At 45.5% G+C, this 24,908-nt stretch overlaps 1 protein-coding gene across 1 annotated transcript; it reads left to right on the top strand.

The window, feature by feature from the left end:
• The first annotated feature begins 7,776 nt into the window (after positions 1-7,776).
• On the top strand, positions 7,777-9,128 carry LOC100216881 (Peroxidase 64). The gene has a single exon (NM_001143268.1). It carries the CDS (start codon positions 7,938-7,940, stop codon positions 8,949-8,951), a length of 1,014 nt encoding a protein of 337 aa, NP_001136740.1. The 5' UTR covers positions 7,777-7,937; the 3' UTR covers positions 8,952-9,128.
• Positions 9,129-24,908: the final 15,780 nt, after the last annotated feature.

The raw sequence follows: 24,908 nt of genomic DNA, 5'->3' as shown, positions 1-24,908 counted from the left end.
GGTACCATGGAGGAACGCATTGTTGACATCCAACTGATGAATCGGCCAGTCCTGGTGAAGAGCCAAGCTGAGGACGGTGCGAATGGTGGCAGGCTTCACAACAGGACTGAAAGTTTCGTCGAAGTCGATGCCAGGTCGCTGAGTGAACCCGCGAAGGACCCAACGCGCTTTGTAGCGCTCGAGGGATCCGTCGGAGTTGAACTTGTGTTTGAAAATCCATTTGCCGGAGACGATGTTGGCGTGGGGCGGACGCGGAACAAGAGTCCAAGTGTTGTTGGTGGTGAGGGCTTGGAACTCATCCTCCATCGCCTGACGCCACAGGGGATCATCGAGAGCTCGACGATATGTTGACGGAACAGGGGAGATAGCGGTAACCTCGACGTGAAGATTGTGACGTGGCTGGTGATAACCGCTCTTCGCGCGAGTGCGCATGTCGTGGGAGTTGACCACGGGAAGGGCTGGAACAGAGCCCACAGGAGCTGAGGACGACGTAGCGGGCGGAGGCCGAGCTTGACGAGTAGACCGTTGCTTGGTGGTGGTGCCCCATCGCCAAGGGAGGCTGCTGTCAGTGCCTTCAGGGGGCAGAGGTCCAGGGGCAGGCGGCCCTGGTGGAGATGGTGGCCGGGGCCCAAGCGCATGCGTTCTTGGTGGGGACGACAACCTGGGTGTAGTCGGGGGCCTGGGTGCACGAGGCCCAGGGAAGGAGGGCGGCCCAGGCGCAGTGGCTCCTGTTGGAGACGGCGGTCGGCCTCCGAGCGGGGCAGACGTCCCAGCAGATGAGTGAGCAACCTGCTGGAACGACCAGTTGGAGGCGCTGAGCGGTAGAGCATGTACCTGTTCAGAAAAATCATCCAAAAAATCGAGATTAGTGGGAAGAGCCGAGATGGAAGGATTCTCGACGAAGGGAAAGGAGGATTCATCGAACACGACATGACGAGAGATGATGATATGATTGGTGGAGAGTTCAAGGCAACGATAGCCTTTGTGTTCGGATGAGTAGCCGAGGAAGACACAAGTGGTGGAGCGGGGAGCAAGTTTATGGGCGGCAGTGGCGGAGATGTTGGGATAACACTTGCAGCCGAAGACGCGAAGATGGTCATAGGACGGGGGACGACCATAAAGCGCAAGGTGGGGGGTGGAGTAGTGGAGGGTGCTGGTAGGGTGGAGGTTGAGAAGGTATGTGGCGGTGTGAAGTGCCTCAACCCAATAGGGAGGAGGAAGATGGGCTTGAAAAAGCAGGGAGCGAATGATGTTGTTGACCGTGCGCAAAATACGTTCGGCACGACCATTCTGCTGGGAGGTGTAGGGACAGGACATCCGAAGGCGGACACCGTGAGAGAGAAAGAAAGCTCGTGCGTGGGAGTTATCGAACTCACGACCATTGTCGCATTGCAAGCTTTTAATGGTGGTGCCAAACTGAGTGAGAACAATGAAAAAAGTTAGCAATGGTGGGGAAAGTGTCCGATTTGAGACGAAGGGGAAAAGTCCACAGAAAATGGGAGCAGTCGTCAAGTATGACGAGATAGTACTTATAACCAGATGCACTAGGTATCGGCGAGGTCCACAGATCACAATGAATGAGATCAAAGTTGGACAAAGCGCGCGACTGGGAGACCGAAAAGGGAAGGCGAACATGACGACCGAGTTGACAGGCGTGACAAATGTCGGAGGCTGTAGGTCCTTTATTACATGAAATGGAAGAGGAAATAGTTAAATGACGAAGAGCGTCGTGGCCCATGTGACCGAGACGACGGTGCCACAGTTGGGAAGATGCGCTGGTGAGAAGGGCCTGTGGGGGAGTGGCAAAAAGCGGGTAGAGGTCGCCTGAGCTATTGCACCTGGCGATCACGCTCCGTGTGCTGAGGTCCTTCACCGAAAAACCAGCGGGGTCAAATTCGACAGAGCAATTATTATCAATGGTGAATTGACGAACAGAAACAAGATTTTTGATAATAGAGGGTGAGACAAGAACATTATTGAGGTGAAGAGGACCCACATTCGTGGAGCCAGTAGAGACAATGGGTAAGGAAGTCCCATCGCCGACAATAATGGAGGAAGGTGTGGAGGAGGATGGGAGTTGGTAGTGAGTTAGAATACCGGAGGTGGAGGCCATATGTGCGGTGGCGCCTGAGTCCATGTACCATTCACCTTGTGGAGGGGTGAGAGTCATGGTGTTGAAAGCAGCCGCCAGAGTGGGCTGATCCCACGGACCGAAGGGACCAGGGGCAACCTGTGGCTGGGCCGGGGTGGGTGGCTGGACGGCCCAAGAAGAAACCGGCGCAGAGGATGACCAGGTTGGCGCGTTGGTGGTGGGCCAGGCGGCCGGAGCCCAACTTGCTGCGGGTGGTGGTGGCCCACCCACGAACGCCTGGTGGGAGGTGGAGCCAGCAGGCTGGTGCCCCTAGACTGGGCCGGGCCACATCTGAATGCTACCAGTCCAGGGGTTGTAGACATTGGGCCAACTGCCCTGAGGAGGCGTGGTCTGGCCACGAGCGCCGTCAGGGGTACCGCGAGCGCCGCTAGGGTTGGATCCGCCGTTGGCCTTCCCTTTGCGGCGGCGGCGGCCGTAGCCTCCACTGGCTTGGGGAGGAGGAGGTCCGGAGGCGAGGGCAGTGGCGGTGCCGGGCGCGGATGTCGGTGCAGACGCGACGAGGACGGACGGAGCCGCGGAGGTGGCGACCGGTCCCATGGAGAGCTCTTTGAGGAGCTCAGAGCGGACCTCGACGAACGACGGGAAGGGGCGCTGGCGCTTCAGGTACGAGCGCAGGTGAGCGAAGCGGTCGTTGAGGCCGCACAGGAGGTTGATGGTGAGCAGCCGGTCGGAGATGGGCTAACCGAGCTCGACCAGGGAGTCGGCGAGGGTCTTCATCCGCCGGCAGTAGTCGGAGATGGAGAGGGCGCCTTGGCAGAGGGTGCGGAACTCGGTGTCGACGAGGACGATGCAGGTCTCCCGATTGCCCACGAACTGCTCCTCGAGAGCCAACCACGTCGTACGGGTTGTGGGGGCGGCGGTGGTGACAATCTCGTAGAGCTCGAGCGAGATGGAGCTGTAGAGCCAAGAGAGGACATGGAGGTCCATCCGGAGCCAGGGAGCGACATCGGGGAAGGAGGCATCGCACAGCACGTGGTCGGCAAGGGCGTACTTGCCGAGGACGAGGAGGAAGAGGCGGCGCCACTTGGAGAAGGATGGCGTCGCAAGGTCGAGGACGACGGGAACGAGGCCGCAGATGTTGAGGATGCCGAGAGCCTGAGCATGGAGCGCAGCGACGGGGTCGGGGTCGGAGCCGTCGCGACGCGCGTCCCTGCCCTGTGCGTCGGCGGCTGGAACGTCGTCGTTCTCGATCTCGCCGTCGACGGCTGCGTAGGCGACCTGAAGACGTTGGCGAGCCGCGGCGAGGGCCTGCTCGTGGCGGGTGACGTCGTCAGCGAGGCGGCAGCAGCGGCTGCGGCGTCCGCGCGGGCGTGGAGGACAGCGGCTGTCTCAGCAGATCGACGATGGGCGACGTCGGTAGCCTCCTGCTGGACGCGGCGATCCTCGGCGGCATGTAGTTCATCCGCAGAGCGTCGGGCGTCAGCGGCGCGGCGAGCGACGATGTCGGCATCGCTGGGAACTTCGGCAGCCATGGCTGGGAGAGGGATGTGGAGGGTGGGTTTAGGCGAGGAACGTAGCCTTTTCTGATACCATGAAGACGTATAGGATTTGGAGAATACACGGCTTGATTAAGATCAGCAAACATGTTACAATATATAGCCACAGACATATCCAGTTTATAGAAACATGATCTGGGTAATCGGGCAATGAACCACAGGATTGATATCCTGGGATGGGTTTCTATATCTGCTGATAGCCTACTAGGAATAGTTGTCTAACACATTTGACTTGCTTGTAAATATGTTCATTTTTCAACCATGTACATTGGTAGATTCAGGCATTTCAGATTTCCTAAGAATTATGTTTATTTTTATGTTCTCTTCAATTATTGTCATGGATTCAGGCTTTTTATACTAGTGCCCAAGCGTGCAACATTTCATCATCGACTCATTTAATGTAGACCGTAAGTGGATGCCTGCTACTAGCTATCTCTGAAAAGAAGTGCCTGCAAAGAAAAGATTACTACTAATGTTTCTCTTTTCCTCGGTTCGAGTCCCGAACTGAATATGAATTAACAGTCTGCGTGTATGGTTTCTTCCATGAAACTGCCGTGTATGATGTGTTCTTGTTATTGGTCTCTAAGTACTATGTTTTCCATCTTACATTTGATTTTCTCTTCTTTTATCTATCTTGTCCTTTGTATTAAAGGTAACATTTCTACACTTACGAACTCTGTTATGCAAAATCCATGCTTTACTGCAGGGAGCGACTATAGAAGATATGGTTGTCATCAATTCATCACACCAGCCATTAATTACAAGTTACCGGCGTCCGTTTTAGCTGATCTAAAGGTAGGACCATGTCATATTCAAATCTCCCATTAGCAAAATTACTTTCAACAAGCTCAAGACTCTTGATATCACCAGTCACAAAATGCTGGTGGCATGGAATCCGCTCGTTAGAAAGCTGAGGACATTGTAGGTTCTATGCTAGCCAAAGAGTTTGTTCTTGGTATAGACGTCGTTGAAAAACCAAAGGCTTTTGATGAAAAGCATCAGCTCAAATCAACTGCAACTGCCAAAGTCGCTTCCCTTGATAGGAGTATAGGACAATGGGATTAAGCCAGAAGTTCAGCACCGGGAGTGGTGAATGGGAAAATGAAGGAAATGGATGGTTGCAGAGAAGACCAAGTCCGCATTAGCTGCGGCTGAACAGACTGTCTCTACTGCTAATTCTGCCATCATGAGGAACACATATATCCTCACAGGTGCAGCACGGGTAACTGATACCTAGGTTGCAACCACTGCAACCGATGTTAACACGAAGACAAGGAAAGGATGATGGCTGAGGGGGAGGGAGCCCATCAGAGACCAGAGTGGTTAACCCACCAAGGTTGGTATGGTTGTGTGAAATCGTGTGTGATGAAACATTGATTTAATATTGACATTGGCTTTGTAAAGTGAATTATGTGATATTGAATGTAACATAATATTGCATCTTGTGCATGCGTGCAACTATATATAGTTTTGATATTAATGTAACACTCGGCGGCTGGCCAGCGCACGCTCGGCCCAATGCTAGCATGGGTGAGCGGGCCCATGGAGCTGGCATTGGCTGGCCCAGGGAGGGCTCGGTTGGACTAAAATAGGACTCTCTGTTCTTATAAATAAGAGATCAATTTTTGCTTTTCCCAGACGCGAATTAGAGAATGAATATCAATAGATTTGATCTAAAAGTAGATTGATCTAGATATTTTTGAGATTTTGAGAGAAAACTATGATGCTTTTAGAGAGAACTTTGTACACATAGTATTGATGACTAAGGTTATGTTTATGCAAGATTAGTGTGGTCTCGTTCCTCTTTCTTTGCTAATTAATTGCATGCCTAGTTTTAATTCTGGATTAGTTTTGTTAATTTCAAATTTTCATCTTGATTCGGACCATCTAGATCATTGCTAAGGCATCAAGTAATGACTGACAAAGTTTGATGAATTAATCTTATGTGATTCTTGATTTATCTCGAAATTAGAGAATGATTGATTTTCATGATACTCTGTTGCAGCAGTCTCGTTTCGCTAATAGCTTTAGATCCTGAAGTCCGATCGACATGATTATAGGTGGGTTAGTTGTCTAACTTTATCTACTTTAATCTGTTAAGATTTCAGGTCAATCAGAGTTCCCAATTTTGGTTTGTACCAATTTTTACTAACAAAACAAAATTTTGTCTAGATTTAGAAAAGTGAATTAAATTGGTTTTGTACTTAGGATGTGATATACTTATTTTTAAACTCCAACAATCATTCACACTCTCTGATTGCCTATCATTGTGTATTACGATCCTACAAATGGTACTAGAGAAAGTTTTATTATCTACTGATCTTAACCGGTGATTAGAATAAATAACAATGGATAGATATTCCATAAAAATTGTATGTTTTCGATGGTGTTGATTTTCAGTTTTGAAAAGCAAAGATGGAGGTGTATATTCAAGTACAAGGTTGAGTGTATTGGAAGAAAGTGGCTAGTCCTTTTCAGGTTCATCATGATCAAGTTAAATAAAGCTAATCAAACAAATTTGGATAACTATAGCAAGACAAGGGATTTGATCATCTAAGGTGTTGGAAGGAGTGATTTTGAGCGGGTGGTTTATCTCAAGTCGACATATAAGGTATGAAAAGCACTTTTATGATTATTGTGAAGGTTCTAACACAATAAAAAAAGTGCATCAAGATATGTTCAAAAAGAGTACATGCGCTTTGGGATGAAATGTAGTGAAGCATTAGATGATTTCTTTGCACACTTTCGTGCGTGTTGTTAATGGAATTTTTTTAGTTTGTCAGGAAAATAGATTGATATCCCAATATATCTACTGCGTATCTGATATTAATTACAATACTAGTAACTATTGCATCAGCTAAAATGAGCTTCTCAAGGCTAAAATCAATGAAGAATTATTTAAAGTCTACAATGTCTCAAGAATGGTTAAACGGGCTAGCAACTTTATATTTTGGGGAAAGAATTATTAGATACTATTATGTTGGAGCCATCATTGATGATTTTGTATCTAGAAATGTTATAAGACATTTTAAGGTGATTTGTACAATATATTTGAGGTAATAACCATACTTCTGTTTTTACCGATCAATTTTTTCTAGATACATTAAATTAGGGAGTGTTTGGTTCCCAGCTTGTAAAATACCAAACGGTGTGACTAAAATAGATCTTTTAAATAGGATTTTTAGGGACTAAAATTTAGTCCCTAAAATCCCGGAGGGTGACTAAAGGAGCCAAACACTTCCTTAATTAGTTGATATATAATAGTAAAAATAGTTATAATAGCACTAGGGCATCCGTTTATATTTCATTCTGGGCTCCTCAAAACTCAAAAACGGCCCTTCTGATGCATGCTCTTCTTCTGTCGAGAGTACTACATGCATACGTCGTTTAGACTTGCGGCAACTCACATCATGAGTTCCATGACCTGCATTCCGTTTTATTTTACTGACGATTGCAAGCAGAACGGAAACGAAAGAAAGATTGAAATAAAAAGGTCTGCCATGCTCCACTTGAGGTCTAAACGCACACCTCAGCACCGCGCACCCCATCGACCATATCAAAAGCCCTCGTTACGCGAATGGTTCACGTCAGGTGAATGGCGACATGTCATCATGTTCAGCGTATGTTGTCCTCCCCCCCTCTCTTACCAGTTCGTCGATTCAGAACAAAGCCAGCTGGGCGGGGGCGCTGGTGGAGTGGTTATGTACGGATCCGTCCCCGTCCCCGTCCCAGACTGATTAATATTAATATAATTCCGATCCATGATTGATGAATGTTCACCGCGCATTGCTCCTCGTGGCCTGAAGAACAGCGGAAGGGGAGAAAATGTTGATGTGGACCGACCGATGCAGGTCGACGAGGTCTATGCATACGTAGTTTGAGCACGCGCTTGCTTGTTTGATCACTAAACGACGGGGCCTAGACGCCTAGTGGCCGGGCTGATGCTATGCAGGCCGAGTCGCCACTGCTTGGATCGGGTCTATCATTAGACTCGGCACGATACACTCTAGTAAAATATTATTATATATCCAATTTCCCAACTGACACTCGCTACCAGCGATTGTTTACATAGAGATGTACATGTATAAATATTAGAAACTCACTTTCATCAGACCCATCACCACTCCTCGCTCGATCGTTCTCCTGTTTCATCTCAGCTCCGAGCCTTATTAGATAGCTGACAAGCTCATCATCTGCGAAGTTAATTGCTGCCGTCGGGAACCGGGATCAATCGAGAGTGATCATCGGTCGATAGCAACCGTGAGTTCGTGTCGTGACCGAGAGAGAGCATGACGAAGCAGTGGCTAGTGTTCGCATGGGCCTTGCTGGCGGCGGCCTCCTCGGTGGCGCGCGCGTCCCCACCACCGCTGCAGGTCGGGTTCTACGAGCACTCGTGCCCGCAGGCCGAGGACATCGTGCGCAACGCCGTCCGCCGGGCCGTCGCCAGGGACCCCGGCCTCGCCGCGGGCCTCATCAGGATGCACTTCCACGACTGCTTCGTCAGGGGGTGCGACGCCTCGATCCTGCTGGACTCGGCGCCGGGGCAGCAGCACGACACGGAGAAGTACTCGCCGGCCAACTTCCAGAGCCTACGCGGCTTCGAGGTCATCGACGAGGCCAAGGCCGTCGTGGAGGAGCACTGCCCGCGCACGGTCTCCTGCGCCGACATCGTCGCCTTCGCGGCGCGCGACGGGGCCTACCTCGCCGGCGGCATCGACTACCGCGTCCCCGCCGGCCGCCGCGACGGCCGCGTCTCCGTCAAGGACGAGGTGCTCGAGGACGGCAACCTGCCGTTCCCGGAGTTCACCGTGGCGGAGCTCATCGAGAACTTCCGGCGCAAGGGGCTCTCGGCGGACGACATGGTCACGCTCTCGGGCGCGCACTCCATCGGCCGCTCGCACTGCTCGTCGATCACGGACCGCCTGTACAGCTTTCAGGGCGAGCCCGGGCGGACGGACCCGGCCCTCCACCCGGCGTACGCGGCCGACCTCAAGCGGCGCTGCCCGCCATCCACGGACGGCGACATGGAGGACCGCACGACGGTGCCGCTCGACACGGTGACGCCGAATGCCTTCGACAACCAGTACTTCAAGAACGTGCTGGAGCACAAGGTGCCCTTCACCTCCGACCAGACGCTGCTCGACAGCCCCTGGACCGCGGGGCTCGTCGCGTTCCATGCCGCCGTCGGCCAGGCGTGGGAGGCCAAGTTCGCTAAGGCCATGGTTAAGATGGGCGCCATCGAGGTGCTTACCGGATATGAGGGCGAGATCAGGCAAAAGTGCTCCATGGTGAACTACTACTAGTCGACTCGGCTACTTGATCAATCAAAATCAAAACAAGAAACAAATCAAAGAGAGATTTGTCGCCGGTTCCTTTAGCCTATTTTCGACAATTTGTACATTCGTCCTGAGTCCCAACGACAAAGTGGGATGAGATGTTGTTCTGTTGTTAATTATAATATGTTTATTCGTGGGCTTGCTAATGTCATGTTTATTACTAATTACTACATATGTTAAAATTACTGATTATGTTAAGATTATTGGATACGTTGAATTTCGTAAAAGTGACATTCAAAATATTACAATTACGTAAGAATGGCATTTAAATAATTATAATTTGGACTTCGAAACAAGTAATTTCATTATTTTACTCAGTGGTGGAATTGCATCCGGGTGATATAGCAGAGATTATGATATTTACGATATAAATAAAATATTCAGAAAAATTGCAGTGACACATAGAATTTTTTTTACATTTGGCATGGAAATAAACTCACAAGTAGGGTTTGGCTTGGCTTGGCTCGACGGGTGAATAAGCTCGGCTCACCCACTCCACGAGCTTAAGGATGATGCTCAGCTCCGCTAGAAGTTGACTAGTGAGCTGGCTCGGCTCAGTTCGCGAGCGAGGGGCGGACCGACGTTGGGCTGAGTGGAGGCACATGGCCCCACTCAATTTTTTTGTGTATTTGATTTTTTTACCTTATCTACTGTAGTTACAAAGGTTTATTTGTTAACACACTTCGTTTAGGCCCCACTCATGTTTGAAAATTAATAGTATTTAAATATAAAAAATAAAATCATTATTCAATATTATGAGTAATTTTAGAATTCTTAGACTAAGAAATAAATCGATCATTCATTATAATTATGTAGATTGATTAATTAATTCAACATTGTTGGCGTAGCTCGTGAGCTAGCTCAGCTTACTTCACCAACAAGCCCAAAAACCAATCTCGGCTCGCATGAGCTACTCCAAACTCTAGCTGGCTCATGAGTCCGGAGAGCCCTACTCACAAGTACGTAATTACTTCTAGTTAAAAGCCACTGGGAATTGGAGCTCCCTCCGCGCTTCGCGCTCGCACGCTCTCCGCCCGGCCGACGCGTGGCCCGCGCTACTGGTGTTCTCGGCTTCTCGCACGTCGCACAGTGCACCACTGTCCACTGCTTTGGTTTTTTCTCTCCGCTGCACGTGAACATTCTCTCTCTTGTATTATTGAAACAGGCAAGCAACACTCTCAATTGACTCACCCGCACATATCCTTTCTCTTTCCCCATTGCCTGCATCCAGTCGTGCAAAGCAGGTAGAGCGGAGGTCCGGCGAGCGGAGCCGTAGCACGTGGCCATCCGGCGAGCTAGGACCTCGGCAAGCGAGGTAGAGCGGAGGTCCGGCGAGCGGAGCCATAGCACGTGGCCATCCGACGAGCTAGGACCTCGACAAGCGAAGCCCTGTCCCTTAGTCAAATGCCTCTGTGAGCAAAGTTGTATCCTCTCCCTCTCACCTCACTCCCCTCCCCAACCTCTCTCCCGTCTTGCTCACTCAGTCACTCCGAAGCACCTCCCTCTCCTAAGTCCCATCCAATTCCCACCGCGTTGCGCCGCCTCGCTTTCTCACTCTCTCCCTCGGCAGCCGCCACGCTCCCCGCCGTCGTGGTGCGGCCCATCCTTGACGTCTTCCGCACCGACGACGCCGACGCCACCGTTGCCTCCGGCTCGCTCGCCGCGCTCCAAAAGATTGTGTCCCTCACGGGCCAAGCGCTCATGGAGGTCATCAACGTCGTCGCTAGCTGTCGGATCGAGGTTGGGGCTCAGCCCGCCCGAGGAGGACATGCTCATGAGGATGTTGCAGGTGGTCGTCGCATGCCTCCGTGTACCCGCCGTGGCCGCTCTCAAGGACCAACATGTCGCGGTCGCCGTCCGTGAGCCGGTCACGTCGTCCACCTACGACGGGGCGGCCGCGGGCAGAGTGCACAGGTGCACCATCTGCCACAAGGAGTTCTCGACCGGCCAGGCGCTCGGCGGGCACAAGAGGAAGCACTACGATGGAGGCGCCGCGGCAGCCGAGACGTCCGAGGTGGGGAGCTCTGGGAACGGAATCTCCGCCCCCCGCGCGTTCGACCTGAACCTCCCGGTCGTGCCGGAGTTCGCCTTCCGGTGCGGCGGCAAGCCCAGCAAGATGTGGGAGGAGGACGAGGAGGTGCAGAGCCCCCTCGCCTTCAAGAAGCCCTTCCTCCTCATGACCGCGTGAGCGTGAGCCGAGGCGCGGATCTATTGATCCGCACGAGAGTTTTTTTTGGTCTAGAGCTGCGATGTTCGGTGCAACACTATTCGTTCATTCATTCGTGTGGCGCCCGCCAGTGCTATTGTTTCATTTGTTGATGCTCTTCTTGTACATTACAAAGAGAGCTGTTGTGAGAGATGCGTAGTCACCATACTCACGTCACGCATAGTATACCATACATATAGGCCTTCCTGTTCCTGGGATCTGTATCCTTAGCTGTCAGTATACTGTAGTTCATACATACTTTGTTCTCATTACAAGAGATCATTGATGGATTAGTTAGTGATCTGTAACATAAGCTTACAGTTATGTTCTTGTTTTCAGTCTGCAACTCTCTAATAAGTGAGCACTTGAGGACTCTAAAGACTATGAAATTTGGTTACTAAGGTATAAAACTCTACAATTTAGTTACTAAACATAGTCTGCAAAAGTATGAAATAAACTAGAAAAAGCTACACATTTGGCAATTCCTGAATCCAGTGCCACCTGACATAAAGCATATTTGGTTCATGTTAATAAAGAACTTACTAACAACTATAGACATTACCTCAACTGTTATTTTGATAACAGGTTCTACTTTGAAATTACTGAATGTTCTATGCAATAGCTATCATATTTTACCAGTTTTAGTTGTTTGTCTTCAGTAATATTCAGTTTAGGATACACGACATATTACTTACATTCAGTAATTTCATATTTTGTTTTAGTAATGGCATCATATGGAGACCAATCACATTCTGCGTCCTCTCCTTCGAAGGAGCAGCAGCAGGAGTTTGTAGATGTGTCAAACTCTGAGAGATTTGATATACATGCATTTGATTCTCCACCTGCTCGGCGCTCTTTGAGGAAAAGAGCAGCCCCATCTCCACCACAGCCTTACACAGATGAAAATCGAAGGCCAGCCAAGCGCCGGCAGGTATCTAAGAAGGGCAAGGAGAAGGTGGAGGATGATGAGGTGTGCATCTAAGTATTTTTTACCTATCTGGTTTTATGTTCAGTAACTTCATTACATAGTGGATAGTATAATGTTTTCAGCAATATTGCTTGCATTTTTTATTTTAAGTGTTTTCCAATGTGTAATCCACAATGACACATTTCAGTAATATTTCTTTTGTGTTTTGTTTATACCCAAGAGCCAACTGGTGGTTATATCACAATGCGATGTGCTCCTGCAGCTGTTTTCTATGCAGCTGAAGCTCTTCCATCAAATATTAAAGATCACATCATCGAGCTCGGATTTGGTTGTCTGTTAGATCTTAACATTGACAGACTTGATGGCAGAGTTTTTGGAAGTTTTCTGATGGCATCTGTCAAGAACGATGACAATGGGCCAAGACTGGTTGTTGGTAACAAATCTTTGCCAATCACCGAAAGTTGTTCAGATTGTGACCGGTCTCCCCCGCGGCGAGAAACAATTCCCCGATTGGACTTATCATGAGATCAGGACTGCAAGAAACACATTCAGGAAGCTATGTGATGACTAGAACATGAAAGACATGTTTGCTCGCAGCAAGTGTTTGGCTGCATATATAAGAAGCTTTCATCGTATGAGGTCTCCCGGTGTAACACCCACTTTGTAAATTGCTAGAAATAATACCAATAGAGAAACAACTTCTCCTTATGTGGGTTTAACCTTTATGCATCATCTCATGTGAATACCATATTCAAAAGCAAATAATTAATAAAAGAATATATGCCATTAAAATGATGCATCATGCTGGATATTGTTTTTGTGTGTGCATTTTGTGATAAGGAATATAGTAAAAAGTCCAAAGTGGAATTTGACATCTAAAAGAAATTCTAGAAATTAGAAAAGAGAAGAAAATAAATATTATGTAGAGAAAAATAAGTAAATAAAGATAAATGATTCCTAAACTAGGGTTTGAATTTGTATAATTGACTCAAAGGTGAAGCTCATAACAAGATTTAAATTCAAATTTGGTATTCCAATGAGAAAGAGAAATAAGAAAAAGAGAATAAAATAGAAAGGGAAAAGAATATGCAAAGAAAAATATACATGAATAAATATATTCCTTCATGTTAGTATTTCTTTTTATGTGCTCAATTACTGTGTGAAATCCCCAACATAACATGGAATTCAAATTCTCGATTTTTAAATTTAGGAAGGAGTTTAAATCTGAAATCAAAAGATAGAAAATAAAAAAAAGAGAATGAACCAGCGCGTCCTGGGCCCAATCTACCTCGGCCCACCATCCCATCTCTTCCGGCCACTAACCAGCCCACCTGCTGTGCTCGGCCCTGCTCACTGTGGCGCGGGGCCCACAAGTCGGCGGCTCCATCCGGCGTCTGCGCGCGCCTGTGTTGTCACGAGACACCGGCGGGTGGGGCCCGGCTGTCATAACCATCTCCTTGCTTAGGACTCGTCTCAACAGGATCCGCTGTTCTCGCGTGGACAGCGCAAACGGAGTCCGAACCTGCCGGCGGGATCGGGTCTCCGAAATCCGCGCTCCCCTCGCTATAAAGCAGTGCCCCGCGACCCCTACCTCCATCAGGTTGGCGCGCAAATCCGGACCGACCACGCATGGCCGCGGATTCCGATCTCCGGCGAGCGGTGCCACGACCCCGAGCTCGTCTATCTTCCCCTCTTTCTCCTACAGTCGCGATTACCATCGTAGCGCGGGGTCGTCAGGACGTCGCTCAATTCGTCACAGAAATATCCTGCGCTACTAACCGGGCGGGCGAACGCGGACAACCCACCTGAGCACCCACGTGGCCGGTAAGTATTCAACCATTATGTACCTAGTTTACTCCACAATCGATTACGGGTATCTTGGGTTGGAATCGTGGACTGGATCGCGGAATGGTGCTTCCACGGCGGGTCTCCGGCGGGTGTGGAAAGGGGCGGCGCCGCCGCGCACGGTCAGTGCATTGGGAACGATGAGATCCTGGCCATCGGATTTCGACTGTGCGGCTAGAATTAGAAGCTACCCTAGATCGTTGATCTATGGATTGATGGTGCAGATCAAAGCAACCATCACACACTCGCGATACTAAATCCAAACCGTAGGCCTTAGATCCATTGGGTGCGATTAGATCTGGGCACATAAACATCCACACCGTTGAATCCTAATCCAAGGGTCCGCGCTACATTCCGTTTGGTGGGGCTCGGGATTTAATCTGGATCGTTCACCTTAGATCGGACGGTCACAGGCGTTCCATACCCCTTCACTGCGTCGATCTTACTTAAGAGCCCCTGTAATTTCTTAGAATGAACCCGCCATCCTCTGGCACTATGTCCTGAGTCTGCGGATTATTATCCTGAGCCCCCTGCTGTTCTCAGATTTTGAGGCCCAGTCCAGAACATTATAAAACCAGAGAAAATAAGTTATAAATGGATTTTTAATAGAAAAATAATTACTAGAACGTATAAAATTCATAGAAAATTCATATGGACTCCAAATTAATCCATTTCAGCCTCTAAAATTTTGTAATATTATTGTCCATCGCATGGAGGCTCTGTTTTGTCATGAAAACAGTAATAAAAATTTATTTCCTAATTAATCTTGTATCAAATACATAAAACCTTAGGAAATTCGTATCTCCTCCGTTTTAACTCCGATTTGATCCGTTCAAGTTGCGTTAGTCTCGTAGCAACGCATAGATTATTATTATTCAGTTTGTGTTTATGTTTGGTGTAATGTTAATTTCGCCTATACTATGTTTGTCTGTATTGCTACGTTTAGCAGTGAGGACACGTGTCATCTGAAGAGCAAGTTGGTACCTGGAATCTCAAGTGCCAGGCAAGTTGTGCCCTTGATCACTTCTTTTACCCACTCATGTTCTAATTAATCATAATGATCTGCATAGGTTAATTTTGATGGGACCCAATAGGTCACCCTAGGTTGTTTATCCTGAATACCTTGTTTACCCCTGAATCACTTGGGTAGTTCTGCTACTGCTTTATATGGTTTTGGGTTAATATTTCATTATATCTATGTTCCAATTATGTTGTTATTTCATTTATGTTCATGACAAGATCATTAAATGTTAATTGGAACATAGAGCTTAACTTGAGAAACACGTGCCACCACAAGGGTTTATGGACGCCCTTGGCTGATTAATTAGGAAAGCTAGTGGAGGACTACCTTACCCGAAAGGGGCAAGAGCAGTAGGGGAGTGGTCAGTGTAGGGAGGCCCTCGGGAGGATTTTGCTGCGATGGCGGTCCTGCAAGGGATTCCTGCATTGGAGCTTCCTATAAACTGTAGCGGGTTTTCTGAAGCTAGTGGAACTTTGTAAAGGCCTCGTAGTGTTACCCTGCCTCGCCTCCTCGGTAGAGGTGTATGGGAAGTCGCGATCCCTTGGCAGACGGGTAACATGTCTTGTGGGTAAAGGGTACCACCTCTGCAGAGTGTAAAACTGGTATACTAGCCGAGCTCACGGTCATGAGCAGCTCAGGACTCTCTGATGATTAATTTATGGAACTAAATTCAATTTGTCATATGCATTGCATCGCAGGTGATATTGTTACTTATGTTCTACTATTTAATTGGGTTGGTATTTACTTATACTTAGTAATTGCTAATAAAATTTTGACCAACTTTAAAAGCAATGCTCAGCTCTAACCATCCTCTTTAGTAAGCCTTACACTTCACGTGAGCTCTCACTTTTGGCGAGTTCATGCACATTATTCCCCACAACTTGTTGAGCGATGAACGTATGTGAGCTCACTCTTGCTGTCTCACACCCCCCCACAGGTCAAGAACAGGTACCGCAGGATGAGGCGCATGGAGGATGTTGTGGCGATTTCGTGAGAGGTCTAGGTCGTCGTCTCCCAGTCAACTTTGGGTTGCTGGACCGTTGTCTCCTTATAATGTAATTATTTATTTATTTTGTATAGAACTCCTATTATATAGTAAAGCTGTGACATTCGATCCTGTGCCATGATTCATCATATGTGTGAGACTTGGTCCCAGCACACCTGGTGATTATGTTCGCGCCCGGGTCTTGGTGCCCCGAAATCCGGGTGTGACAGAAGTGGTATCAGAGGACTGTTGACTGTAGGACGCAACCTAGATAGAACTGGACAACCAATACTTACTTACCTTTGCTACTCTGATTCTTTCTGAACTTTCCTTAAATCTTTTCTCATCTATTTCCGCTTTACTCTGATTACTCTTACCTTTTCTTTCTAAAGACAAATGTGGATTTCACACTTTGAAATCTTGTGCCTAAAGTGACTTTTAGGAATAGGAGACCTAATCTTAGGAACAAAACAAAACTATTTTTATAGGTATCTATATGTTTGAATGCTTGTTCTTATGATACTTGTTTGATTTGGATCTTTGATTGAGTGTGATGAGTTGTGGAGTAATGTCCACAATTACATCTGCATAAACATAATGCTTATAAAACTAACTAGACAAACTAGATTATCCCTCATTAAAATATCTAGCCTAACAATATCCATCTCATCTTAAAAGATTCTATCCTGCACTCATAGATCCATCTTATCTTAAAAGATACTCATCTTGAAAAGACCTTATGTCATCCTAATCGATCTAACTGACCTCAAAGGATTCAACTTCTACCTTATCCTTATGTATTTGTCTTGTTCTAATAGGTATACCTACCCCACTCTATAGTAACAACCATGATCTAGCCTAAAATAAATAGATCTTATCTAGTTATACCAATCTGATCTAGATCCCACCTAATCTAACATGAGCTAATCCAAATTGACTTACTTAAGTAAGTTAGACATAAATTAGGCCCTGATTCTATAAACATATCTTACCCTAAATTAATACCTTGGACTAACTCGTCCGTAAACAACCACCTAACCTACATCATAGGTTGCCTAATCTAGATATCCTAAAAGCAAAGTAAAACTCTGTTTAAATCTAACTACCTCATGTACCCTAGCTATCCTAGCTATAGCCATATGTCCTCAACTCGGATGGCAACTCCAGGACTGAGGGCCACAGAAGACCAACCACGTCAAGGGAGGATAAGCACCAACTACAGTCTTCAAAGGGCAAAACGAAATCATCAGATGAGTCAAGATCCACCATCCGTAATGGAATCTTTCTTTGCCCTAATCCTTGTTACCGCAACCTTCTCTACTTCTGCCTAATAGCTAAACATAGTATACCCATGTGTTCCTAATCATTTCCTTATTTAAATGAAAAAAAGTATATAGAAAACATTTGTGCTTAAAACCATTTAAAAAAAACTCGAAGCTAAACTGCAACCAAATATTTGGCTTTCTATATTCCTTTTCTTACAAATCTCGGGGACGAGATTATTTTTAAGGGGGGTAGGATTTGTAACACCCACTTTGTAAATTGCTAGAAATAATACCAATAGAGAAACAACTTCTCCTTATGTGGGTTTAACCTTTATGCATCATCTCATGTGAATACCATATTCAAAAGCAAATAATTAATAAAAGAATATATGCCATTAAAATGATGCATCATGCTGGATATTGTTTTTGTGTGTGCATTTTGTGATAAGGAATATAGTAAAAAGTCCAAAGTGGAATTTGACATCTAAAAGAAATTCTAGAAATTAGAAAAGAGAAGAAAATAAATATTATGTAGAGAAAAATAAGTAAATAAAGATAAATGATTCCTAAACTAGGGTTTGAATTTGTATAATTGACTCAAAGGTGAAGCTCATAACAAGATTTAAATTCAAATTTGGTATTCCAATGAGAAAGAGAAATAAGAAAAAGAGAATAAAATAGAAAGGGAAAAGAATATGCAAAGAAAAATATACATGAATAAATATATTCCTTCATGTTAGTATTTCTTTTTATGTGCTCAATTACTGTGTGAAATCCCCAACATAACATGGAATTCAAATTCTCGATTTTTAAATTTAGGAAGGAGTTTAAATCTGAAATCAAAAGATAGAAAATAAAAAAAAGAGAATGAACCAGCGCGTCCTGGGCCCAATCTACCTCGGCCCACCATCCCATCTCTTCCGGCCACTAACCAGCCCACCTGCTGTGCTCGGCCCTGCTCACTGTGGCGCGGGGCCCACAAGTCGGCGGCTCCATCCGGCGTCTGCGCGCGCCTGTGTTGTCACGAGACACCGGCGGGTGGGGCCCGGCTGTCATAACCATCTCTTTGCTTAGGACTCGTCTCAACAGGATCCGCTGTTCTCGCGTGGACAGCGCAAACGGAGTCCGAACCTGCCGGCGGGATCGGGTCTCCGAAATCCGCGCTCCCCTCGCTATAAAGCAGTGCCCCGCGACCCCTACCTCCATCAGGTTGGCGCGCAAATCCGGACCGACCACGCATGGCCGCGGATTCCGATCTCCGGCGAGCGGTGCCACGACCCCGAGCTCGTCTATCTTCCCCTCTTTCTCCTACAGTCGCGATTACCATTGTAGCGCGGGGTCGTCAGGACGTCGCTCAATTCGTCACAGAAATATCCTGCGCTACTAACCGGGCGGGCGAACGAGGACAACCCACCTGAGCACCCACGTGGCCGGTAAGTATTCAACCATTGTGTACCTAGTTTACTCCACAATCGATTACGGGTATCTTGGGTTGGAATCGTGGACTGGATCGCGGAATGGTGCTTCCACGGCGGGTCTCCGGCGGGTGTGGAAAGGGGCGGCGCCGCCGCGCACGGTCAGTGCATTGGGAACGATGAGATCCTGGCCATCGGATCTCGACTGTGCGGCTAGAATTAGAAGCTACCCTAGATCGTTGATCTGTGGATTGATGGTGCAGATCAAAGCAACCATCACACACTCGCGATACTAAATCCAAACCGTAGGCCTTAGATCCATTGGGTGCGATTAGATCTGGGCACATAAACATCCACACCGTTGAATCCTAATCCAAGGGTCCGCGCTACATTCCGTTTGGTGGGGCTCGAGATTTAATCTGGATCGTTCACCTTAGATCGGACGGTCACAGGCGTTCCATACCCCTTCACTGCGTCGATCTTACTTAAGAGCCCCTGTAATTTCTTAGAATGAACCCGCCATCCTCTGGCACTATGTCCTGAGTCTGCGGATTATTATCCTGAGCCCCCTGCTGTTCTCAGATTTTGAGGCCCAGTCCAGAACATTATAAAACCAGAGAAAATAAGTTATAAATGGATTTTTAATAGGAAAATAATTACTAGAACGTATAAAATTCATAGAAAATTCATATGGACTCCAAATTAATCCATTTCAGCCTCTAAAATTTTGTAATATTATTGTCCATCGCATGGAGGCTCTGTTTTGTCATGAAAACAGTAATAAAAATTTATTTCCTAATTAATCTTGTATCAAATACATAAAACCTTAGGAAATTCGTATCTCCTCCGTTTTAACTCCGATTTGATCCGTTCAAGTTGCGTTAGTCTCGTAGCAACGCATAGATTATTATTATTCAGTTTGTGTTTATGTTTGGTGTAATGTTAATTTCGCCTATACTATGTTTGTCTGTATTGCTACGTTTAGCAGTGAGGACACGTGTCATCTGAAGAGCAAGTTGGTACCTGGAATCTCAAGTGCCAGGCAAGTTGTGCCCTTGATCACTTCTTTTACCCACTCATGTTCTAATTAATCATAATGATCTGCATAGGTTAATTTTGATGGGACCCAATAGGTCACCCTAGGTTGTTTATCCTGAATACCTTGTTTACCCCTGAATCACTTGGGTAGTTCTGCTACTGCTTTATATGGTTTTGGGTTAATATTTCATTATATCTATGTTCCAATTATGTTGTTATTTCATTTATGTTCATGACAAGATCATTAAATGTTAATTGGAACATAGAGCTTAACTTGAGAAACACGTGCCACCACAAGGGTTTATGGACGCCCTTGGCTGATTAATTAGGAAAGCTAGTGGAGGACTACCTTACCCGAAAGGGGCAAGAGCAGTAGGGGAGTGGTCAGTGTAGGGAGGCCCTCGGGAGGATTTTGCTGCGATGGCGGTCCTGCAAGGGATTCCTGCATTGGAGCTTCCTATAAACTGTAGCGGGTTTTCTGAAGCTAGTGGAACTTTGTAAAGGCCTCGTAGTGTTACCCTGCCTCGCCTCCTCGGTAGAGGTGTATGGGAAATCGCGATCCCTTGGCAGACGGGTAACATGTCTTGTGGGTAAAGGGTACCACCTCTGCAGAGTGTAAAACTGGTATACTAGCCGAGCTCACGGTCATGAGCAGCTCAGGACTCTCTGATAATTAATTTATGGAACTAAATTCAATTTGTCATATGCATTGCATCGCAGGTGATATTGTTACTTATGTTCTACTATTTAATTGGGTTGGTATTTACTTATACTTAGTAATTGCTAATAAAATTTTGACCAACTTTAAAAGCAATGCTCAGCTCTAACCATCCTCTTTGGTAAGCCTTACACTTCACATGAGCTCTCACTTTTGGCGAGTTCATGCACATTATTCCCCACAACTTGTTGAGCGATGAACGTATGTGAGCTCACTCTTGCTGTCTCACACCCCCCCACAGGTCAAGAACAGGTACCGCAGGATGAGGCGCATGGAGGATGCTGTGGCGATTTCGTGAGAGGTCTAGGTCGTCGTCTCCCAGTCAACTTTGGGTTGCTGGACCGTTGTCTCCTTATAATGTAATTATTTATTTATTTTGTATAGAACTCCTATTATATAGTAAAGATGTGACATTCGATCCTGTGCCATGATTCATCATATGTGTGAGACTTGGTCCCAGCACACCTGGTGATTATGTTCGCGCCCGGGTCTTGGTGCCCCGAAATCCGGGTGTGACACCAGGTGGGTTGTTGAAAAGATGGTCAGTCTTCATGACCAATATGAAGAAGACTGGATCATCAGATGTTTTTTTTATCTTGGCTTGTAATTCTTTGCTGTTCCCAACAACCAGTTTGTTCATTTCTGGCAAGGACTATATTGTAACTGAAAGTTTAGAGGAAGTAAAGAATTATGACTGGTGTCAGAGACTCTGTGATGATATTGTTGCAAAGTTTGAGAAGTTCATATTGGAGAGAGCAAGGCATGTCGCAACTCCCCACATCCAAGGATGTATTCTTTTTTTGATGGTAATAACCCTTCAGTTATTTTTTCACAGAGGTTTAGTAATTCTGCTTTTATGTTGTAGTTTTTTAGATGCACATGATTCAGTAATTACATTGTGTGTAGATGTATATCACTATAAATATCCAGTAATAACAACCAGTTACAAACTTTTAAGATTCGGTAATTTCTTATTTGTTTTAGATTTATTATTAGGACAATGTTGAGTGCCCTGCCACTCGACTGGTTGGCACACCCCGCTGGAAGTTTTTTACTTCCAAAATCATGAAGAGTATATGTGATCTTGACAAGACCCCTGGACCTGGCCGTCAGGTGAAGTACGACAATTTGGAGGTACATTTTTTAGTAACATTTTTGTAAAATGCAATAATACTTCAATAATAACAACAAACATTCACTCTTGGTAAACACAATCTTAGTAACAATTACATTACCCTTTGATTTTTTTTCAGTTTAGGAATGCTGCTGAAACTGCGTATGCTGAGATTTACCACAAGGGACAAGATCTGCCAAGGCCCCTGTTTTTTGCGCAGCCCGTTGTGGTGTGGTCATCCCACCAAAGGCATCTAAAACTGGGCCTTCTGAGAACTAAGAAGCCATATTTTACAAGAGGACCGATGCCGTCGTCTGCATCTGTTGAAGAAGAGCCCTCTAGTTCTCGACGACAGCCTACTTCGTCTGATCTGCCATTTGGGCTGGTGAGCCTTCAGTCTGCACTATCTGAAGCTATATCTTGCCTTGATCATGAGCCAAGCAAGGTTGCAGCAACGACGGATTTGAAAGATTACGATATAGCTGTATCAAATGTCTGCCGCAGCATTATCGACTCAAACCAGAAGAAGATTACCAGAGCTCAAGCTCAGATTTCCAAGGATCAAAAGTCTATCTAGCAGGCGTAGTAAGTGCTTGTTCGTGATATCAAATCAATCATTAAACAAGCACCATTTCAGACTGCTCAACCGCTTGCTGGATTGCGCAAAGGTGTCAAAAGAGCTGCTGATAAATACAAGATGTCAGCTCAAAAGGCTAATGTCTCACCAACCCCTAAGCAGTCATGTCCCGCGCAGCATTCAACACCTCCTTCTCCAGTTCAAGTTTTAGCTTCAGCAGCACCAGCATCAGCAACAACATCATCAGTAGCAGTGCAGCACCAGCATTAGCAGCACCAGCTTCTCCAGTTCCAGCACACACAGCAGCAGATTCTCCAGAAGCACCAGTTTCTGTTTGTCCTTCTGTTTTTCTCTCCCAGCACCAGCTTGTACTGCACTTACATTTAAAAGATTATTACTAACGTTGTGTGCCACCTGTGACTTGTGAACTTCTTTTTCCATTGTCTACAAGTAATTTGCCTAACAAAAGTTCTAATATATGTACATGGATTTATAATGGTATATATTGTTCTTACATTTGTCATTTGTCAGTGTTATGATGATCTACAGGTTGGAGTGAAATACACAGTAGGTCTGTTTATACCTTCTATCGTTGATCTTATTGACCTTCAGTTATTTTGATTAGATATGCATTTGGGGGCAGCAAGATCGAGTGCAATATGAAGTCCAGACAACACGAGGTGGACACGGGAGCCTGAGTGGTCCAAACACCTTTCTATTTTCACATAGGTGAGTTGTTGCTATTGGCTGCTTGGCTTCAAACTGACTAGGTAATATATTTCGGTGACTTATCATTCAATAATTTAGGTGTCCCGGTTCCAAAAATCTAAGCACAACTTTTGGAGAGAACATGTTCACCTATTCTGAAAAAAGGTTCTCGGTTAGAAACCAATTGGCTTTTGCTACTTGGGTTCTACTCATGTTCACTAATGGCCTTGATAAAAAGGTACCATCTTGTTTCAAATTAACTAGAGCATCTGTGTTTTGCAGGATTAAGAACAGTCTAATTGACATAGATGCCACATAACAGTCTTCGTCTATTGCAGGGTTGCATGTGATGATTAATCTATTGTGGTTTTTCGCTCCTATCCTCTAAGGCAATGGTCCTTCCATTAGTTTTTTTATGTTTCATAGCTATGTGTATTAATTATCTCTTAGTTTTAAAATTTCTTTCAAAGATAAGCCTCACAACCCACACATTACCCTTTCCTCTATGATATTTTGTTACAAAACTAGCACTACTCTTACAGCCTGACTCAACAGTTTATGAGAAAGAAAGCATTTGCGAATAAAAATTTTGATTAGAGCAAGGTACCTCATAATTATGACACTGATACTTTCTTTAAGGTATTGAATATTTTTCTAATTTCCCATTGATGCTTTGGTCAGCATGTTATGGTTCAGGTGGATAATATTGCAATTGTACATCGAACTTGGCTATTTGGGATACATGCCATTTTTTATTGAGTTGGTGAGGAAACTTACAGTAGCAGTTATTCAGCTTTTTGGCTGGACCTAATATAAAAAAACTAGGTTCACTCAAGGTTTAGGTGTTTTGGACCTCAAAATTACACCCATCCAGTACTGCATTAGATGACTCCGTCTAGGAGGATGGAGGACAGACCAGAGGCAAAAATAACAATAAAGGTATGGACCAGCTGCAGAGCTATCGCGATGGAACTAATGATGTATATGTTTCTCATTTGCTTTATAGACTGACCAGTTAACACACATGCTATAGTACTTCCCCAAACTATTCATTACTCTACTATATGACCCAGCCAATGACGTTATTTGCATTTGTGTATCGTCTTTTGTTAGTTATTAGGGCCTATGCTTGGATTGTATAGTTTTCAGGCATATGTTAAATGTCCCAGTGCACCCAATAAACATACAACTGATATCTCGCTATATACAAACATGGATCTTATTTTCGAATATGATGTCATACAAGTATGTAAAAATAAATTTACGAAGGTTGGTCATTTTTAGCCAATACTAGAAAACAAGGGTTGTATCATGCTTAAGATGGAGTAGCAGCAATATCTTGTTAAAAATACCAATAAATTTAGTAGAGGGGGGAAATTGCAACCTTCGTTTGCACTAACACTAAATTTTGTGTTGTTCGAGAGGCGGGCGCCTCATGTCCTTAATGTCCCTCAAAGATTGCAAATTGTAAAGAGGTGTGTAGACTCTATTGCAACTAGATTATGCAGTGACACTGATTTATTTGGCTAGCCAATAAACCATTATGGAGGCCTCATGCATAGTCCGAGGGAATTTTTTGTGGATGATATTAGCACGAGAGCAAGGCCCAGAAATATGTCAGATTGGTAGTACGACGATGTCTCATGTTTAAGCCTTCTGTTATTAAAAAGCTCATCTCAGCTATGAAATATCGAGGCATCAGTCAGGGGATTATTGTTGGGTCCCTTAACCATTATGTAAAAAGGCATTTGCCTGGTTTGAATCAGCGTAAAAGCATCAGTGATGCCATCAACAGTCTTTTGCTCCATTAATTCTTTAGATCTGAGTTGTCTTGTACCAGAATAGAATGTCTTTGAATTACTTTGTAATACTTAAGAGATACGGGCGCCACATGATTTAGTTTGGTAGAAGGCCAAGAATGTCCAATGACGGCTTGCTGTCTACAAGTTCTTTTTTATACCTGACACATATACAACTTGTTTAATGCTTCCATATATAGCTATGATCAAGCATATATATATATATATATATATATATATATATATATATATATATATATATATATATATATATATATATATATATATATATATATATATATATA

The sequence above is a fragment of the Zea mays genome, chromosome 5 (assembly GCF_902167145.1).
Source record: "Zea mays cultivar B73 chromosome 5, Zm-B73-REFERENCE-NAM-5.0, whole genome shotgun sequence".
Lineage (NCBI taxonomy): Eukaryota > Viridiplantae > Streptophyta > Magnoliopsida > Poales > Poaceae > Zea > Zea mays.
The sequence above is the reverse complement of the archived record's forward strand: the minus strand, read 5'-3'. Positions and strand labels throughout refer to the sequence as shown.

Excerpts from the sequence above, each read along its gene's own strand:
- LOC100216881 (NM_001143268.1), top strand. The coding sequence starts at position 7,938 with ATGACGAAGCAGTGGCTAGTGTTCGCATGGGCCTTGCTGGCGGCGGCC.